The sequence below is a fragment of the Cyprinus carpio genome, chromosome A25 (genome assembly GCF_018340385.1).
Source record: "Cyprinus carpio isolate SPL01 chromosome A25, ASM1834038v1, whole genome shotgun sequence".
NCBI classification, from domain to species: Eukaryota; Metazoa; Chordata; class Actinopteri; order Cypriniformes; family Cyprinidae; genus Cyprinus; species Cyprinus carpio.
This window is the reverse complement of record NC_056596.1, coordinates 5104492-5125315: the sequence shown is the minus strand read 5'-3', so window position 1 is coordinate 5125315 and position 20824 is coordinate 5104492. Positions and strand designations below refer to the sequence as shown.

Below are 20824 nucleotides of genomic sequence, written 5' to 3'. Positions count from 1 at the left end.
TCTCTTCTCTGTCTACATGGCATCACTAGGTTCTGTCATTCAGAATGACTTTTCATATCACTGCTATGCTGATGACACTCAACTCTACCTGTAATTCCAACCTGATGATCCAACGATAGCTGCTCACATCTCAGCTTGTCTAACAGACATTTCTTGCTGAATGAAGGACCATCACCTTCAACTCAACCTTGCCAATACAGAACAGCTTGTGGTTCCATCAAACCCATCGTTTTATCACAATTTTACCATCCAGTTAGGCACATCAACCATAATTCCTTCAAAAACAGCCAGAAACCTTGGAGTTATGAGTAATGATCAGCTGACTTTCTTAAACCACATTGCTAAAACTGCCCGGTCCTGCAGATTTGCTTTATTCAACATCAAGAAGATCAGGCCCTTTCTTTCGGAACATGCTTTAAAACTTATTGTTCTGTCCAGGATGGACTATTGCTTTCTTGGCAGGTCTTCCAGTCAGTTCTATCAAACCTTTACAATTAATCCAGAACGCAGTAGCAAGATTAATGTTTATCAATTTGCACTGGCTACCAAGAGCTGCTCGCATTCAAGGCATTAATGTTTGCCTACAAAACCACCACTGGCTCTGCACCCCTTTACCTAAATGCATTACTTCAGACTTATGTGCCCTCTAGAAGCTTGCATTCTGCAAGGGAACGTCGCTTTATTGTGCCATCCCAAACAGGCACAAAATCACTTTCACAGACTTTTAAATTAAATGTTCCCTCCTTGGTGGAATGACCTGCCCAACTGTCCATCATCAAGAATCAGGTAAAAACACATCTCTTCCATCTATATTTTACCCTCTAACTCTACTCTCTCTATTCTTATTCTATTCTTAAAAAAACAAAAAATGCCCCTTTTAGACTTGCCATCTATTTATTTACTAACGCTTGTTTTCTTAAAAAAAACTCACTAGCTTCTCTAATCTTATTGTATTCTATCTATTTGTTTTCTTTTTTATTTATTATACAATTAACAAAAGCAAAAAAGACCTCTAACAATAGCTTGCTCTATTCTTTTCCTATTCTATCTTTTTATTTTATTATTATTATTTTTTCTTTTTCTTTTTATTTATTATATGATTTTAAAAACTTGCTATGTGTACTGCATTAAGCTAACTGAGACTTGCTATAGCAATTGCATATCATTGCTCTTTTGCTGATTTTGATTGCTTCCATTGTCCTCATTTTTAAGTCGCTTTGGATAAAAGCATCTGCTAAATGTCTAAATGTAAACGCAAATGTAAAAGTTATAAAACACAAACAATCATCATCTTTCATGTCTTTATTGAGCTCACTCAAAAAAGTAATTCTAAGTGATAGGCTTGGGTTGTGGTTTAATTAAATTGGAGTTGGGTTTTGGTGTTAGCAGAAGTGAAGTCAATTAAATTAAAGTGTGTGTTTTTGTTTTGGCTTATATAAACACCCAAACAGTGTCAGTGTGCTATTCACAATCAGCATTAGCTGATGTGAGCCATGCCTCGCAAAAAATAAATCTCAGAAGACCTATGATCAAGAGTTGCTGATATGCATGTAGCTGGAAAGAGTTACTCTGTAGAGTTACGCATACGTCATCTGCCATAACGGTGTTCTATTGTGACTGTGTGTAAGACAGTTAGTGGAAGTTGGATATTACTTTTTATAAAGTATCAAATATGGATATTTATCTTACAAAAACGCATTGATTCACTTCAGGAGGCCTTTATTCACCCCCCGGAGCTGTGTGGGACATGTTCTATGATGCATGGATGTGCTTTATTTGACTTCTTTTGGACTACTGAAAAATAACACCCATTCACTTCCATTAAAAAGCTTGGAAGAGCCAGGTCATTTTTTAATATAACTCCAAATGGATTCGTCTGAAAGAAAGGATACACCTAGGATGCCTTGAGGGTGAGCAAATCATGGGGTCATTTTCATTTTTTGGTGAACTATCCCTTTAATGTACTAATTTTGGCAGCACTAATATACAGTATATGGTGATTGTAATGTAAAATCAACGTTCTATATGCGTTTCTTAAGAATAAATTAAATTAATATGAATTGGGGACTGACCTTGTGGGCAGAAGCAGCCATCGATGTGGTGTTCCTCACACAGTGCGTTTGTATCTTTGTGCATACATGTGTCCATACAGGGAGAGCCGCTTTCAGAATGTACCATATTGTAGGGGCATGTCACAGCTGCAAGTGAATACAAGAAGTATAGAGTCTTTACATCTGCTGCTAATAATGAATAATTAAAAAGAACAAGGAAAAGTAAATGAAATGCTCAAGAGAGGAATCCTGTGACATCCACCAAAGCTCAGTGGTAGTTATTACCGCAGAAGTCAGCTCTTCTCCAGTTCGGCGGAGTTCCCCCAGCGTGCGAACACTGACGTGAATATTCAGACAAAGTCGCACAGAGCGTGAAGTTGACAGTGTCTTTAAGTTGATTCAAGCAAATATCATTCATACAGGCCTCGATATACGGCTCAGGGGGTAAAATCTTGATACAGGAGGACCAGTCTGTATTTTTCAAACGGTCTTCACAATCCGCCCGCTGTAGTGACACAGGTATTTTTGATTTTTAACCTTTACCATCAGAGGTCCACATTAAATATCAATATTGTAATTCTTTAAAGATGTTGTCTTAGATAGTGATTGCCAAATTGTTTGTTGAAGCTGATAGGGCATGCATTAGACAATTCCACCTAAATCTATCAAACCCATACAGATACCTATTGCAACTTACATAATTTTTACATTGGTCTACCCAATTTGTCTTATTTTCTACTTCAGAAGGATCATTGCAGAATTGGTTTAAGTTGGAAGATTTTTGCTTATTTCCAAACTCATTGTAGTTGAGCAGTTTATCTGTATTGAATAAGAAAAGACAATGATGAGCTCTATAATGAACACATGATCTTGAAGATATGAAAATTGCAATACATGTGGAAAAATGTAATTGAGAAATAATATGAAAAAAAAAAAGACACGTCAATTACAGCAACTCACCTGACGGAATTAACTTCTTATAGACCCCACTGAAATCGCCACACAATCCACAGGTTCTATTTGAATATTTGGAGTCCAACTCCACCTACAACAACACCACAGGGAAACCATTAACCAATAGTAAAATATGAATTATAGATATCAACAATAAATTTAGCATGCGTAACCCGCGGATCGACGTTGTTAATTGCTGTCAACACAGGCACTTTTTCAACAAATAATTGTTTTTTATAAAAATATAATATATATAGAGAAGATATTTTTTATAGTGTGTGTTATGAGCTGTTTTTGGTATAGGTGTGGGAAAGTGTTTTTTTTTTGAGTGTCAAGTGTGTGACAAGTCTTTGCATTCAAGTCCCAAGTCAAGTCCCCAGTCAAGACAGCTTAGAAACTGAAAAGTTCAAGCATATATTTCTTAATAACAAAATTTCACAGTGTTACTACTACTAGAGAGACGCTGCTATGTAGAATTAATTCACACATGCAATTGCTCTCACTAATGCATTCATATAAATGTAATCTTTACTGTGCAACTTTATCTATATCTGATTTAGAACAAGCAGAAATCTGTGCAAAATAAAACAACCGAAAGGCAAAAAAACTGATAAAAATGAGCTGTTATGGGGCAATAGCCATGTGGGCAGCACTGTGTCATATGCCATAGCTGTGCACATACTGCACAAGGTGTTTGTCACAGCTCCAGACTTATTTGTTCATAAATGACGTCATCAGCGACTAGTTGACTTCAACTAGACTTTCATCAAATAAAACTCGACTTTAAAAAATCAGAAGTCGTTAGAACTACTACTGCATACACGTATCCATTATGCAATACAATTTAAAAATATGCATTATATGCAATATGTATTAGGCCTATATGCAGCTGCCATAATACCGACCCATTTAGCCCATTAGCAAACTAAGCCAGTTGATTTGGTTAGTCACACTTTTAAATACATTTTAGCTTTTCTACAGTAAACTTACAAATTCTCACTCCGTGTTTTTACTATGATTACATAGAGCAGGGGTGCCCACACTTTTTTTGTGTGGGGATCTGCTTTTCAAATGAGAAACTCAACAAGATCTACCAACTGAAAAATAAATAAATAAATAAAATACATAAAAAATAAATAAAAAGCTTGTTGGGACCAGTGCATGTATCTTTATATTGCATTAATTTAATTATAAAAAAGTTCAATTTTAACATTACATTGAAAACAACCACAGAACAATCGATTAGGCTACAAAAGCCAGCGTGTTTACCTTATTCTGATGACTTGCACTAAATGGAATCGGACACTTTTGCATAATCTTGGCAGATTAAAAGTATAAACATCACTAATCTTCACAAACTTCACCAAAACACATGAGCATCCATTGTAAAACACTAGCTGTACATTAATTTGGACAAGTACGTCGGAATCATACAAAGACTTAATTACATCACATTGGAACCAGTCTTACTGAAATAGACGTTATACAGCAAAGTGATGATGTTACTGATCACTACCTTGCAAACCGCAAACTCATAGAAAATAACCAAAACAATCCAAGGTATTATTTAATACAGTCGCTAGACTAACACATAAACAGGCATCACCTAAACTGAATAGTCCATCACAGTTTAGAAATAATGACTTTCTTCACCAAGAAAATCAAAACTATTAGAAATACAATTATAAATGTACAACCTTTGACTGCGTTTTATGATCCATTATGATCTGGTACTGCTCCTAAAGAACAATTACAGTGCTATACAACTATAGGACAAGAAGAACTAAGTAAACTAATCATCACATCTAAACCAACAACATGTTTAGTAGAGCCCATTCCCACTAAATTATTGAAAGAGTAGTTACCTGTAGCAGAAGTGCTTATTCTCAATATGTTAAGTCATCTCTATCACTAGGTCATGTTCCAAAACCATTTAAGCTGGCTGTTATTAAGCCTCTCATTAAGAAACCGCAACTAGATCCAAATGAATTGGCAACTTACAAACCCATTTCAAATCTTCCGTTTATGTCTAAAATATTTTAAAATGTTGTGTCCACGCAACTGTACTGCTTCCTGCAAAAAAGACATCTATGAAAAATTTCAGTCAGGATTCAGGCCTCATCATAGCACAGAAACTGCACTCGAAAAAATTACAAAAATTACTTGCTTCCAGCTTCTGATCAAGGATGACTCAATACTGGGTTTACTTGATCTTAGTGCTGTGTTCAACACAGACCATGACATACTCTTAGGCTGACTACAAAATTACACTGGTATTCAGGGACAGGCATTATGGTGATTAAGATTGTATTTAGCAGACCGTTACCATTTTGTCTACTTAAATGGTGAAAAATCCAAGTTAACAAATTATGGGGTGAATTATGGGTTGATGTTAGGTTGAATTTTAGGTTGTTTCTGCACAGGATTTCTGGGAGACGTGTGTCGTGTTCTTTAACTTTCCACCTGGAAACAAAGATACTGTGGTGCCAAACCCCCTAATAAAAGAAGAAAGCTGTCATGTTTAAACAGACAGTTTTATTGTGGCAACATTTCCACGCCCGAAAAGTGACGCTGAAACGAAATGTTGATGATTGGCTGTTTGACATGTTGGTCAAATGGCCTCATGGGCTGGCCTTGGCCAATGAAAGCTTCCATGGATTCCAGACCTTCAGCAGTCAGTCTTTTTTAACTTGAATATTGAACATTTGAAATTTAACACAACTGAGTTTTATAGATGTAATTTCAAACAGCAAATTTTTAGTTCTGAATTCTTTGACTGCTGATATTATATTTTTTTTAATAATGCTTCTTGATTTTTTAGATGTGGAGGGGATTTGGGAACATCAAATTTTTTTTTTCCTGAAATTCAATATGCAGAAATTCAGATCGTACAGAAAGTAGATCAGAGGTAATCCACAAGGAAGAGCAAATGATCCCCGAAAAGTCAAAAGAAGCATTTTGGCCAATTAGTAGTTTTCTGGCATTCAGATTAAGTTGATCTACCTGATCATGAATCTCCCAGAGGTATCCTAAGTGATTCTTAAACATTTATGGTTTATATTTGGCCTATATGTTAGGTTAGCATTCTCAGCATGTGAAACATTTATTTAAGTGGTCTCTGGTGTTTGTTTTAAAGTATATTTGGTGTGAAAGTGATTAGCATGCCACCATGTCTACAAAAGAAGCGAGTGAAAGCAAAAACGACCGTAGAGCCGATTGATTATAATCAGTGATATTTCATACACTGGATGCGACACTAGATGAACACACAGAAGTATACAAAGGTGTATGTTTGTAGTGTAATTTACAACAGCTTCAAACACGGCTCAACCAATCAGAATCAAGAATTTAGAAGTGCTAACTTGCATTATAACCAGTGGCAACAGTGTAAAAGTAACCCGGAGTCAGACCCACCTCTCCTGCGTCGGTGTATGCACTTCACACGCGTATGCTCACGGGTGCGAATTAAAGGGGTCATATAATGCGATTTTTATTGTTCCTTTCTCTTAGGAGTGTTACAAGCTCTTGGTGCATAAAGAAGATCTTTAAAGTTGCAAAGACTAAAGTCTCAAATCCAAAGAGATATTCTTTATAAAAGTTAAGACTTGCCACGGACAGCCACAGCCATATCACCCTGCAGCCCAAGACTGGTTGCCCACTGAAGCTAAGCAGGGCTGAGCCTGGTCAGTACCTGGATGGGAAGACCTCCCGGTAAACTACGGTTGCTGTTGGAAGAGGGTGTTAGTGAGGCCAACAGGTGGTGGTGTCTCACCCTGTGGTCTTCTGTGGGTCCCTAAATGCCCCAGTGTCGTGACGGGGGACACTATACTGTCAACAAGCCCCGATTTGGTTTGCCTTCCACCCTGGTGAATCTGGGTTTTTGGAAAAGAATCCTTTTTTGGGAAACTTTTTTGCCTCAGGGGGTGTTTGGTGTTGTTTAAATGTGTGTTCCCAAATTTAAATTTTCAAAGGGAAATTTTTAGGAAGGGGGCAAGGAAAAACCCTTTTTAAAATTTTTTTTAAAATGTTGGGTTCCCCCTTTTCCAAACGCATTTTGGAAATTTAAGAAATTTTTTTTCTTTTGATTTAAAAAAGGGAAAGTTTTTTTGGTAAAACATTAAAACGAAAATGAAAAAACTTAAAATATAAATCTGTAAATTTTTAAAAAAGCCAAAAAAACCCTTTTTAATTTAAGGGGAAAATTTTTTTGCTTGGGGGGCCCCCCATTCACCAAATTAATAAATTTGGCCCTTTAAATTTTTTAGGTATTAAATAAACACCCCTAAAATAGGGGAAATCCTTTTAAATGGGGGAAAAAATTTCCCTTTGAAAACCCAAAAGGGGTTTTTTTTTTTTTTTTTTTTTTTTTTTTTTTTACCCAAAGATTACCAACCCCTTTATTAGTTTAATTTTTTGGGTAATAAAAAATTAATTTTTGAGTAAGGATTTAAAGTATTGTCCTGGAAAAACAAAAATCCCCCTTTTTTTTCTGCCTTTTTTTTTCTTAAGTTCCCCCTGGGGGCCCCAAACCCCGTTGGGGGCAGTAAACAAATTTTTATTAAATCCCAATTAGAAAAAAAATTGAAATTTGGGAAACTTTTTAACTTATTGGAAAAATTTTACGGGCCCTTTTTGTTTTTTGTGTTAAAAAATTTTAAGGGGAAAAATTTGCATTTGGGTTTTGGTTTGGGGTCCCTTTAACAAAAACCGTTCCCCCAAAAGGAGGCAAATTAAAATTTTTTTAAAAATAAAATTTTTAACCTAAAAATTAGGGAAATAAATTTTATTTTGTCCAAAAATCAAATTTGAAAATAAAACTTAAAATTTCCAAAATTTTTTACCAATTTAAAAAAACCCCGGGGGTTTATGCTTTTCAAAACTTTTAAAAGGGGGGGTTTCAAAATTTCAAAACCTTCAAAAAAAAAACCGATCAGGGGAAAAAATAAAAACCATTCCAAAATTTTTTGGGTTAAACCCCCTTTTGCTGCCAAAAAAAGCCCTTTAATTTGGGGTCTTTAATTCCCTTAAAAAAGGGGTCCCCGTGGGTTTTAAAAATGTTAATAATGTTTATCCTTTTAAATTTTGGGGGGGCTTTCCAAAATTGACTTGTTTGGGTTTAAAATCCCCACAATTTTCGATGGTTTGGAAAACTGGAATTTGGGCCCAAGGAACAGGGTTTAAACCTTGTTGTTTCCTTTTCAAAACAAATTCCCGGAAACATTTTAAAGGGTTTGGTGTGGAGGCAATTAGTCTTAAAGGGACAAACCCCCCAAACCTTTTTTCCCCGAAAGGGGGGTAATTGGTTTGCAAAATTATAAATGGTTAACTTAAAAAAAAACCCCTGGATTTTAAAAGCCTAAAATTTTTTCCCAACAGCTTTTAAAACCTCACACTGCCGTTTTTCCGTTTTTTGGTTTTTCCCTAAAAAGGGCCCAATTCCTTTTTCCCTGGGTGTTCCCCGTAAACCAAAGGACCGCCAAAAAAATCTTTTTGTTTTTGGGGGCCCCTTTTTTTAAGGTTAAAGGAAGCCGGCCCCCAAAAAATTTCCCTTTTTTTTTTCCGGGGTCAAAAACAAAATGTTCCTTCCTTTGGAAAAAATTTTAAATAAAAATTAAACTTTTTATTCACTTTCCCCTTTTTCAAGAAAAATTTTTGGGAACACCCAAAAGAGGGTTTTCAATTTTTTGGGCTGGTTTTTGGGGGCCGGTTGGGTTCAAAAAAAATTACCCCCTTTGGCCCTGGGTCAACTTGCCCAATCCTTATTGCCTTTTTCCCCCCCCATTTTTCCCCTGGCCCTTCTTTACAAAATTCAACTTAAGGGGGCAAAAATTTTCAACCCTTTGTCCTAATTTATCTTTCCCCACTAACAAAACCAGGTTTAAAAGGGGAAGGGGGGAATTTAAAACCAAAAGGGGGTTTTTAAAACTTTACTTCATTTACTTTTTACATATTTCTTAAGCCCCTGATTTCCGGGGGACATGGGGGCAAAAATTTTAATAATAAAAAAAAATTGGGGGGGGTTCCCCCCAAAAAACAAATTTTTTAGGTTTTTGTTTAAAAATTGAGGGCTTCAATAAAGGTTGGCCCTCCCGCTTCCCCCCCCACCCTTTTTTGTAAACAGGGGCCCCCCTGCAAATTTCCATTTTCTCCTTAAATTTAAACCCAAAAAGGTTCTTTTTTTTTTAAAAAAACTTTAAAAAAGTACCCCTTTTTCTCAACCGGGTAAAAGGGTCTTTTTCTTCCCCGCTAAACTGTTTGTAAGTTTTTTTTTCAAAATTTTAAGGGAAATGGGGGCCCTTTTTTTGGTTAATTTGGGAAGGGGCCGTTAGGCCATGGGGGCCCGGTTTAAAAAACCTTTTAAAATTCCAACCCCCAAGGGGAACAAAAACTTGCAAAAGGGGGCCAAAAAGTTTAAAGGGGGAGCGAAAACAAAAAAACTAGGTTTATGATGGGAATTTGAAGTCCAAAAAAGGATTTGGAAAAAAATACAGGCCCCCGCCATTGGCCCGGGTTTGGAAAAACATGCCGGAAAAACCCCCCATTTATTCCCAAATTGTTTATTTTAATTTCCCACACTTTACATTTTTTGGCCCCTGGGGGGATGTTTTAAAATTTTTTCCCTAGAAAAAACCCCCGGTTTTAAAAAAAAATGAGGGAATGTTGAAAAAATCTTAAATTTTGGCCCGAGATCTTTTATTTTCCCCCCCAAAGGGTTTTCCACCGAAAAATGCCCCAAAAACAGGGATTTAAAATGGGTGGGCAGGCAATAAACCAGCGAAAATAAGGTTTTGGGCGGGATGATTTTGGGAAAAAAAACAATAAATTTATTAAAAACCTGAAAATTTGGACCAAGGCAAAAAAGGGAAAACAAAGGCTTGAAAGGCCTGAATCCAAAAGGGCCAAATGTCCATGAAATTTTTGGGCCCCCTAACCAATTTTCTCTTATAAACAAAGCTTTTGGTTTCCCCCATTTTGGCAATTTTCAAGAACAAAAGGGTTTTTGTGGGCCCCAGTGGGTTTTTTCCGCACCCCTGCCCGGTGGGAAACGGGGTTTACGATTTTCCCGGGACCCCCCCCACACGCCCTTCGGGGGGGGATCCCTTTATTTATAAATTGGGAGCATTTTTTGGGCCAATGGTTAAGAGTCAGAATTTTAACCCCAAAAGGGGGGGTTTGGTCTTTTTCCCTTTTTTTAAATGCCGAAAAGTTTAATTGGGAAACATTGCGACCGTGTTTTTTAAAAACCAAAATCAAGCACCCTTAAAAAAATTTTAAAAAAGGGACATTTTGCAGTTCCGGCAGGATATGAAAAAATTGAAGGATTGGGGAATAAATTAAAACCCCTTCTGGGGTGTCCCTTTTATTTACCAAAAGATCATAATCCCATTATTACATTTTTCAGTCCCCCACTAATAGCCTTATTTAGGAAAAAAAACCCTTTATTCAGATAGGAAGCTTTTCCGTTTTGAGTGGCATTTGGGACATCCTTTTCCGCCCGGGACATGTGCCGCTCAAAGAGGAATTTTTAGTATTTAAAATTAATGATTTAAACGATTTAATTTATCTTTTATTTAAACAGCGATCAGGGTGGAAGGAAAAATTGTTTGGGGTTTTTTTTTGGTTTTTTTTTTGTTTTTTTTTTTTGGGGGGTTTTTTTCATTTATTTTGGAAATTTGGCCTTTCTTCCCGTCGAAAAACTGAAAAAAAAACTTCTTTTTGAAAAAAGGCACCAAGGGCCAAGGGCCCGCAATTAAATTTTTTTGTGTCGACATTCCCCCACAAAAGGAGGGGGTGGGTGAGCAGGTTGGTCCCTTTTCATTTTAAAAAAGTCAACCCAAAACAAGTCGCTGTGAAAAGGGGCTTTTTTTTTACAAGGTAAAAAAAGGGGTTTTTTTTTTACAAAAAACCGGGGAGGAAAATTTTTAAATAAAGTCTTTTAAGCATTTCATTGAAAAACCCCAAAGAATCTACCTACTTTGAAAAAAAAGGCACCCAAGTCCCCTTTTAAAAATTAGTTTGGGGAAATGAAAACCCCGAAAAACAAACTGAAGAAATGTATAAAGTGGGTCCTTTGAGTGGATAAAACACTCAACCGGGAACCGGGATTTCCCCTTTGGTTCCCAAAACAGTGATGCCCCTTTTGTAAAAGAGTGAAAGTTAAAATTTTGTTTTTTTTTCCCCAAGGGTCCCCGCCCCAGCAGGGGGGGAACGATTTTCTAAATAAAAGAAAAGATTCAAAATAAAGCAATTATTTTTTTTTTTGGGAGTGCAGGGGTTTCTCAAATGAAACGTGATATTTGAGTAATTATGTCGCGCAACATTGTGCATTGGTTGGACAGCCAAATGGCTGGGAATCGGTTGCATCATGTGTAGTTACATGGTGTAATGCCTTGTACAGTGTTCGCCAAACTAATTTTCAGAGAAAAATTTTTCAGGCAAGTTGCTAAAGGAAAGTCAATTTGGACAAGTGGGTACATGATGTTGTGAGGTCATTGGCAGCATGACGTCACTATGGAATCAATAAACGGCCACATTATGATTAGATATAGATTTGATATATGCTAAATTAAGATTTGTTCGTTAAAATAATATAATTGCATAATATAATATTAAAATATAAATAACTGTAGTTTTAAATAGCCTACAACATTTGAATTAACTGAACACTTTTTTTGCTAGTAAAACTACACATTTCTGAACAATTATAGTTTTGCAGTTATTTGTAGTTAGTAAAATATGTACACTCAAAATAGGGCACAATCTACTATGTTAACATGAAGGAATTTTCCGTAATTGATATTTCACAGTTTTTTTTTTTTTTTTTTTTTTTATTTTTTTTTTACCTGCATATTAAATAAACCATTAATTTTTAGTTTTCCGGGTAATAGGGTTACAAGAGATCATAATGGATAACGAGATAATGTCCTGGAAAATACTAGTACCTTTTCCATTTTTTCTAGATAATTTTTCATTACAGCTGTACCGAACTGATCAACAATCACAGGTACAAGCTACAAGTACTAACAAGGGTGTATTTATAAGGGAACAATTATTATTGAACAATTGCAAAATAGCAGCTAACTTAATTCACGGTGAGGTGTTTCCTGCTAGGCATCTTTGGTTGCCTCTTTTTGTTTATTTTGATGAAAATGTGTGCATTGTTTTTCGTATGCTGTCACTTTCAAAAGTTGCTAAAAGATGGCAATAAAATTTTAAAAATAGCTACCATTTGTTTACTAGGTGCTTTAGGAAGAAAATAGTTGCTAGGGTAGTCTGAAAAGTTGCTCCAAGTTTTAGCAACACAACTGCATGATGCTTTTTAACAAGTAATACAAGCAGTGATGCATGTGCAACTAAAGAATGTTCATAGTTCTAATCTGCTGTCTTAATATACACCGATCAGGCATACATTATAGCCACCTTTCCTAAGATTGTGTTGGACCCCCTTTTGCTGACACCAACAAACGCCTTGACCTGTTGAGGCATGGAACTTTTTACTAGACCCCTGAAGGTGTGCTGTGGTATCTGACACCAAGATGTTAGCATCAATACCTTTAAGTCCTGGTTGTGTGTGACGGTGGGGCTTCCATGAATCTGACTTTGTTTTTGTATCAGGTACATCCCACAGAAATGCTCGACTGGATTGGAGAATCTCGGGAATTTGGAGGCCAAGTCAACACCTCAAAGTCGTTGTTGTGCGGCCTCAAACTATTCCTGAAACTATTTTAAGCTTTGGTGGGCAGGCGACATTATCCTGCTGAAAGAGGCCACAGCCACCACGGAATACCGTTTCCATGAAAGGGTGTATCCATGCGTCTGCAACAAGTGCTCAGGTAGGTGGTACGTGTCAATAGTAACAACCACATGGATGAGCAGGACCTACGGTTTCCCAACAGAAACGATTGCACAAAGCATCACACTGCCTCTGCCGGGCTTGGCTTCTTCCCATAGTGCACCTGGTTGCCATGTGTTTCCCCAGGTAAGGCGATGACCAGGGCCATCATCCTTCTATTGTTCCAGTGGTCCGTTCTAACGCTCACGAGCCTCTGGCCACACCTGACCCTGTTGCTGGTTCACCATCCTGTTCCTTCCTTGGACACACTTTTTAATAGATACTGATCACTTGCAGACTGGGAACACCCCCCCACAAGATAGCTGCAGTTTTGGAGTATGCTTCCTGACCGAGTTGTCTAGCCATTACAATTTGACCCTGGTACAAACTTGCCCAAATCCTTATGCTTCCTCATGTTTTTCATTCGCTTCTAACACATCAACTTTAAGGACAAAATGTTCACCATGTGCTGCCTAATATATCTCACCCACTAACAGGTGCCATGTATGGAAGAGAGATTAACCATGTTATTTCACTTCACCTGTCAATGTTCATAATGTTTATGCCTGACTTCGGTGTACATGTAACATAAATAATTTATTCTTGATCATAAATACCTAGTTTCTGTTAATATTGAGGGCTTCATATGTTTGCTCTGGCTTCAACATTTTGTATCAGTGGGTCCCCTGCTTCATGTCCTCTTAACAGGTCTTTGCCTGAAACATATTAAAAAGACTCCCTGTTATAAACCGTAATCTCTAAGCTTCCGCTAACTGTTTAATGTGGTGTTCAGCAAGAAGAGTTTCATTTCTGAGTGGATGTAGCTGTAGGACGTATGGATGGCTTAAGCTCCAGTGAGAAGTAACAAATTGAAAAGCGGCAGAGTAGAGAGCAAAACAAAAACACTAGTCATGATGAATTAGAAGTAACCAAAATAAGTATTTGTGAAGAAAAAGCTCAGGCCACTGCACATTGACAGGGCTGTGGAATACACATTGCAGGACCATAACATAGATTCTCATTCCAACTTGTTTCATTCATTCCTACGACGTTCTACATTTTGTGGCCATGGTTTGATGTTTCATTTCATTGTGTCACCTAGATAACACAACGGTTTCAACTAAAATGGAGGGACGTCGGTAAGAACGAATTAGTCGTTCATGGCCATGAGATCTTTCATTTCCCACCCACATGTACCACAGTAAAGAGATGCAAAAACAGGGATGTCAAAGTGGAATGAACATGGAAATAAACCAGCGAAAAATAGATGGTGAGACCTGGGATGATTTGGTAAAAAGAAACCAATAAATATTTATTAAATTCATGAAAATTTGTGACCAACTGGCAAAACGTGAAAACACAGGCTTGAATGGGCAAAAAAAAATTGAAAGTCCCAAATGTCCAAATGTCACGATGAACATTTGCCTCCTAACCAATTATTTCTCCTTATAAACAACAGTTTGTACCTCACTGTGTCATTATACTCACAGAAACAATGTTTCATGGGTGAGCAACAGTTGTTTTTGGGCCACAGCACTGCCTGGTGGAAGCGTGGTTCACTGACTGCTCGGCACAGCCCCACACGCCCGTTTACGTTTGGTCATTTTATATTTATATCATAGCTCTGGCTAAGGACAGTGGGAGCAGTTGTGGCCTAATGGGTTAGAGAGTTCAGACTTGTAACCCAAAGGTCGTGGTTTTGAGTCTTTCCTTATGTTTAAATGCCATACAAGAGTCATTGCATACATTGCGACTGTGTTTTTAAAATACCAACATCAAATCACCATGAAAAACATTTAAAAAGGCACATCATCAGCAGTCTCCGTGACAGCGATAGGAAAACATTGGACAGGATATGAAAGTCCAAATTATCCCATCTACTGCGTGCTCCGCTTCCATTTTATCAACATGATCATAATCACATTTATTCATTTTACAGTCCTACATTAACTAGCCTTATTTAGACTAAAAACCCATTTTTATTCAGATGAGGAAGCTGTCCGTTCTTGAGTGGCCACTTCTGCACATCTTGTACGCCGGTGACCTATGTGCCGCTGCAATAGCGGAATTTTCAGTATTAAAGTTAACGATTAAGCGATTAATGGTCTTTCATTTAAACAGCGGATCGATGATGATAAAAAAACAAAAGAATGAAATATAGTGGGGTTTTTTTGTGTTGTTGTTTTTTATTGGGGAGTTTTTTGCATTTAGTTAGTCTTATGGCATGTCTTTCCAGCTCGGAAAAGATGAAAAAAACGCTGGCTTTTTGAAATAATTGGCCAACAAGTCCAAGGCAGCAATTCACATGTTTTGATCTCCGCAGTCCCCACAAAAGGCGAAGGGAATGGGGTGAGCAGTGGCTCATTATCATTTAAAGAGACGTGTGAGCAGTGGCAAGTCGCTGTGAACAGAGCTTTTTTTTGAAAAGGATAAAAAGGTTGATGTGTTTACACAACCCGTTTGAGGAATTTAAAGCTAAAAGTTATTTTTACAGACATTGCATTTAAAAACCCCTAAAGAACTCCATACCTAATTGGTGATAAAATAGGCCATACAATGTCACCCTTTCAAGCTAGAGTTTGGAAACTAGAAACCTGAACACAATCTGAAGTACTGTAGTAATGTGTTGGTCATTTGCATGTAGGCATAATCACTCACCGTGACGGCATCCGCTAGGCTTTGTTACATATGACAGTGATGCCCATGTTGTCTAAACAGAGCCTGATGTAAATTGTGGTTATCTTCCCACGGATCCCTGCCTCACCGCAGGGGAATCGATTTACGTAACTAAAAACGAAAACGATTCAAAGTAAGTCAAGAATTTTTTAAAAAAAAACTTTTTTGTGTAATCTCATATTGTTGCGTTTTGTGGTATGAGGATGTGAGCAGCACTTTAGTTTCCCCGAATCTTACTTTTCTCCTTGATCATGACCTGGCTCTGCGTCAAATTAAGATGTGATGCCATTAATGTAACCAAGACCTCTGCTGATCTTTGGGTGTTTTTGGTGTTGTCCTGTTCTGTTCACAGTAAAATTGAGAAAACAAAGAAATGGGGGTCTTTGCACGTCAGACCCCAGGTTATACTCGCATGTGCCTGGGAACTGATAAAAGTGCCCCATTGCAAATGTCTTGAAGTGGAAGTTTCCCCACATGCTGCAGATGTTGATATGACATGGTCACTGGCACGAACTGGGAACAAAATAAAAGAGGAATGCACACTTACATGTTCCCCTACAGTATGTTATTTATCAAGCATTGGTTTTGTGCTTAACACTGTAAGTAATAAATTTGAGTGTTTTTCGTTTATATGACATGTCACTCATTTAATTGCGATGCACTTTAGCAACAGTTCAGTTGTTTTTAAGTTTTTCTTTAGTTCGTTGTCTGCATTTTACGTTTTATTTAATTGAATGTCGGTGGCACACACTGGTTCCTTCGTGTCCACATTTAAAAACAAAATATTGGCCCTTGAGTTTAAAGTGTAGGTTCCATTACACATACTATAAGCAGCAGAACATCTGTGACTAATTTTCAACTTAGAGTTTCTTTGCAAATCTTTATAAAGTTACATCTCATAAAGTATAATAAACATAATAATAAGACATACATATACTTATCAGCATAGCTTTTTACTCGCCCGTCGTCTGTTGGCCACATCAGGTCCCGCTTGGAAATCCCATAAGTTTCATACTCGTATCATAAGTCTTTAAACATCGGGAAAGAACAAATAACAGTCAATTAGTGTAAGCTGATATTGTGAGTATTTCTTGCAGTAATTAATCCTGTTTGTTTTTTTGTTGTTTTTTTTTTCCTAACCTGACTGGTATCAAACTGACGCCCCGAATAAGGACGACCCAGCCAGCCCTCCACATCTGGCGACATCCTCACAGTCACCATAGCATGGCACACACCATCCTTCAAGGAGCTATTTGCAGCTATCTGCACTAAACTTTTACTGTTATTAGTGACTAACAGTTTTCATTTGGAATGTTAATCTATTATCAGAAGGAGGAGGTGCCTAGTATATACATAATACCACTCAAATGTCTAAATAAATGGTTAAAAGCACAAAGCTGTGTTTTGAGACATTGAAACCTTGGTCAATGAATTTGATCTAATCCTCAAATTAAACAAGGCTGTGAGTCTTGGCAGTTTGGGTGACACAGGAAAACCATTCAAATAAGTAAGCGATTTATCTAACCATTGCTGATTCTGGGTTAGCAGGAGAAGTCTATTTAGGCAGGGCCAGTTAGGCATTTGTAGTCCCTAGGCAAAATTCATGTTGCTTATTCTTCTGCACAATCTGACTTTGCTGCAGCCTGGAATTGAACTGCTGGTTTCGTCTGCTCAGAGGAGAACTGGCCCCCCGATTGAGCCTGGTATTCTCCAATGGTTTTTTCTCCATTCGTTCACCGATGGAGTTTTGGTTCCTTGACCGCTGTTCGCCTCGGCTTGCTTAGTGTGGGGGACCCTTCAGTCACAGTGATATCGTTGCCTTGGATTGCCAAATTATTGCACAGATACCATTTAAACTGAACTGCTCTTGAGCTGCAGTGCTAGACATCACTGAAATTCAATGATGAAACTGCCTTTAAACGTGTCATTTGTCATTATTGACCAACACTGTTTTCCTAATTAATGGTGTTCAGTTGCTTTGAACGCAATCTTTTTTGTTTGTAAGCGCTATATAAATAAAGGTGACTTGACTTGACTTGATACATATGAACCTATAGCCTATGTATTGTTTTATGTCAAATAATACCCAGGCCTGGGTGCCCCCCACCCCGCTTCCATGACCAGAGGTGGACAAAGTACACAATTCACATTACTTGAGTGAAAGTACAGATACCCGCGGTCAAATATTACGCTATTACACCTGAAAGTTCTAAAGACAGATTTTTACTAAACCTTAAAGTACCCCGAGAATACTTGCTTTTAAAAGTACTTAAGTACCAATTGTAAATGTCATCACAACACACTCGGCCAGCTAACCAATCTGATCATGTGTATTCTGAGTGGGGGCTTTCACAGAACCAGACTCAAACAGACCGTTTCAGGGAATGAAAAAGCGTGTAAATAAAGGTAAAATATGTGAAATATATGTGAACCAAAGCATGACACATCCCAGTGATCCCCACAAAACAACAATCAAGCCTTTGAAAATGGCCGGCAGACCAACCTTTTAAAGCTCCGGCCCTAGGGCTAGGTGCCCTGCTCTGGCGCTGGTCCTGTATTTAGGCCATTATTTATTATTAAAGCATTTTTATTTAAGGTGTTATTTTGTCTATTTTTGCTCAACCAATGAACAAAGTCAGCAACAGAGTTAAAGCGGGACCAACCATTGTACGTCTCAGAACAAAACACAGGCCGACAGCATGTTTAAACACTGAAAAGTCCCCATTTTGCTGTGTTGTCAAACTGATGAAGATGTTTTCTTGATTTGCTGGTGTGTTTTTTTTTCAATTTGCAAGTGTTTTCTTAAGTTACAGTGCATTGAGCTCTCTCGTTCCCCCATTAGGAATCAGTTATATCCAATATCTGCACTCTTGGAACCTGCAAATCCGATTTGAAGACCAAAACATAAAAATGTTTAACTTACAAAAAGTTCTTCTAACTATGTTTTTAAAAGTAGCAATGTTTTTAGGAGTTTATTATTTTGTGTGAACTCAGCAACAGTTGCCTACTCTAAAATAGTTGGCAAAAATTTACTCAAGTATTTGTTCAAACTTGTTCAAATGTTGTCCCATTTTTTTCCAAATAGAGTCATCTGAACAATTTTATGTTGCACAATGTTTGTGCAAGTTGCCAGCATGCATAGCAACGAAAATCTTATTAAAAATGATTATTGCTTTACATGTACTGTAGCTCCCAGTAGCTCCTTGCATTGCTAAATGCTAACAATCTTTAGTTGTCTTAGCCAGAATTATTTTGATTAATGGGCTGCCTGTTACTCATTAGAGGAATAAGAATATTGAAGTTATCAGTCGTTAACTGAGTTAACTTAAACTGATTGTTTAGGTTGCCTCTTTTTTTCTTTTTCGAGTAACCTTCTTTTTTTCTAACGTGCACAACAAACTTTGCATGACTCACTCAGTTTGTACACATTTTTTCTCTCTCGACTGGGGCATATACAAATTAACAATATCTTTTCTGCCTTTGGAATCCTGTTTGGTGTTCATTGTAATACATGATCAAATCCAATAGTTAGGCTTCCCACAGAAATCCACAGAGAATATTCAAATATAACCCATAGAAACAATGTAGATGATGGGAACAACAGCTGATCCAGATCCTGTTTGATGACTAAGAGTAATTAGTTACATGTAAATAAAGAGTAATTATGTTTGTTTGTAACCTATCACTATCTTTGATACAATCACCTAGCCATTATAAGTATTTACGTTAAATGTAATTTTATATTAAATCAAAATCAATACAGTGATCTACTTTTCCCCAAAGACATCCTATTAATGTTTGTTTACTAAGTACATTGTCCTTTTTTCTTGATTGTAAATACTTGTCTTGTAGGCTTAATTAGACCTTTTACATTACTAAATAAACACCGTTTTCATCTGATGTTTCCCATGTAAAGTAAAATATAGGAGTCTTTAACCAGTGCTAAAGATTGGGAGGAATACTTGGACATTTCTCACAGTGAAAGAACTGCCGTTACACTGACAAAAGTCAAGATGCTGAGAAAATATTATCAAAAATTTAATGTGCTGCGCATGCTTATAGCTGTCCCATGACTGTCCATAAACAAAACACTACTATAAAATAGAAAAATAGTGAGCAGTAAAATCACATTTCTGCAAGGTGATTCATGTGCTTTGGAGAAGTTAACAATTAAAAGCAACTTAGCTACATCATACAATTTTGGTGACAGAGTTTGGGCATTTTTAAAGCATTTCCCTAACCCAAACAGTAGATCATGGCACTAGGAACACCAAAGTCAGGACCAGATGCTAGATATGTGTAAATAAAACACAAACCCCATACAAAAACATACAAAACACAAAGATATTCTCTACTAATCCACTAAATAAACATGCATTTAGTTTTTAAAATGCCTTTTTTAATTGCTTTTTAATTGCTCATTTTAAGCAAGCAAAAAGAGTACATATTTATCAAAACAAAGAAAAAAAGAAAAGCTCTATAGAATGCTTTCTAAGAAATGTTAAACAAAGCATGCGCAATTAAAGTTATGATTTTGATTATGATATGGATGATTCTGGCTAAGCTGCTCATGGAAGTCCTTTGGGTTTTCTTTTGGTTGTCTTAAGTGAGTAAGCGGCCCATCGCCCTTCTATGGCAGTTAGCTCTGCTGCAGGCACACTTCTCAACACATGGATGTATGTATGGGTCACTATATTTCCACTTACTAAACCAAGATTCACTTAAAGGATTATTTGCTTGAGTGGCCCAGCAACAGGTACAAGAGGACATTCCAGCTTGAATGTACCCACGTAATGACAGAAAAACACATGTAAAGCATTTCAAACCAGTCACTTATGAGTGTCTGCTCTTCCTGTGCTAGGGATGCCAACTATGTCTGTGGTAAAGCCAGCAAGCAAACTTTTTCGCATGACCAATCCGACATCGCATTAATCGATAAAAAAGGACGCTGACTACAGAAAGTGTATCGCCAGATGGTCCACTCCTCGAACATATGTGTGAACAAACAATCGGCCCAGAATTACGCACATCTGGCTGTCTGTATATTGTTTTATCGACAGATTGTACAGGTTCGAAAGTAGTACTGGGCTTCTTCACACAGGCTGCGATGTGCAATTGGTGCTTTGAAGCCGCTACACACAAAAAATGGGAGGCATGCGGATGTCCACTCAGAGCCTCCGCCAAGACACTCTCTGATGACGAATTTTACATCACACATACCATAGCGGACACTAGTGGACACAGAAGGTATAACACAGGTTAAGTCTGTGTCTGCTCACCTGCTAGAACTGGTACAGTCTCCACTACAAAA

General features: G+C 37.3%; 1 protein-coding gene across 1 annotated transcript in view; it reads right to left on the bottom strand.

The window, feature by feature from the left end:
- LOC109047607 (mucin-2-like) overlaps positions 1-13006 on the bottom strand; it is a 33100-nt gene extending 20094 nt beyond the window's left edge. The window contains 5 exon segments of the mRNA XM_042715907.1: positions 2073-2198; positions 2337-2556; positions 2749-2870; positions 3012-3096; positions 12926-13006. Coding sequence (XP_042571841.1) covers positions 2073-2198; positions 2337-2556; positions 2749-2870; positions 3012-3096; positions 12926-13006 — 634 coding nt within the window.
- Positions 13007-20824: the final 7818 nt, after the last annotated feature.